General features: G+C 36.3%; 1 protein-coding gene across 1 annotated transcript in view; it reads left to right on the forward strand.

Moving 5' to 3' along the window:
- LOC119592417 (MAM and LDL-receptor class A domain-containing protein 2-like) overlaps nucleotides 1-664 on the forward strand; it is a 13,061-nt gene that overhangs the window by 5,237 nt on the left and 7,160 nt on the right. The window contains exon 10 of the mRNA XM_037941238.1: nucleotides 286-463. Coding sequence (XP_037797166.1) covers nucleotides 286-463 — 178 coding nt within the window. The remainder of the gene's footprint in view (nucleotides 1-285; nucleotides 464-664) is intronic.

Raw genomic sequence — 664 nt, forward strand, 5'->3', positions numbered from 1 at the left:
CCCCGCGTGGGAAAGATGGTATGAATGGATAATGGAAATAAGCAATGGATGTGCACGAAGAATTTTGAAATTTTAGTCATGTTTAGTATAATATTATAAAAACGAAGGAAATTATGAACCAAATGCTACGAAGAGAAAACGAGTAAATTCAGAACATAATACCATTTTGTTGTTTACGTGATTTCGAATGTGTCGTTTGAGAGGATATTCAACTAGGAAACGAAGAAAACAGAGACGTGATTATTAAGATCTAACAAACTTTATTATATTTTTCCCCATATCTAGGCGCTGGGCATTACATTGCAGCCGCCATGCAGCAGGACAGCCCATACAATCAGTCAACAGCTAGACTGAAAACACCGAGAATGGACAACAACTTGGAGTACTGTCTTACTTTCTTCCTCCACCACATAGGCGACCGCCCCCCTCCCTTGATTGTGAACGTTGAGGTACTGATTAACTTGTGTTAACGTGAGTTGATAGAATAAACATATACACAAGATTTAGGCACTGTTTTGTTGTTTACGATGATGTGATTTTAATAGTTATTGTAATTATTTAAGCATTTTAGTGCTTGTAATATCGCTTGGGACAAATATAACTGGGTGAGAGGAAAATTTAATACAGAATTTCATACTTACGCATTTTACTAATGGTCCATATA

This window comes from Penaeus monodon, chromosome 30, assembly GCF_015228065.2.
Source record: "Penaeus monodon isolate SGIC_2016 chromosome 30, NSTDA_Pmon_1, whole genome shotgun sequence".
Lineage (NCBI taxonomy): Eukaryota > Metazoa > Arthropoda > Malacostraca > Decapoda > Penaeidae > Penaeus > Penaeus monodon.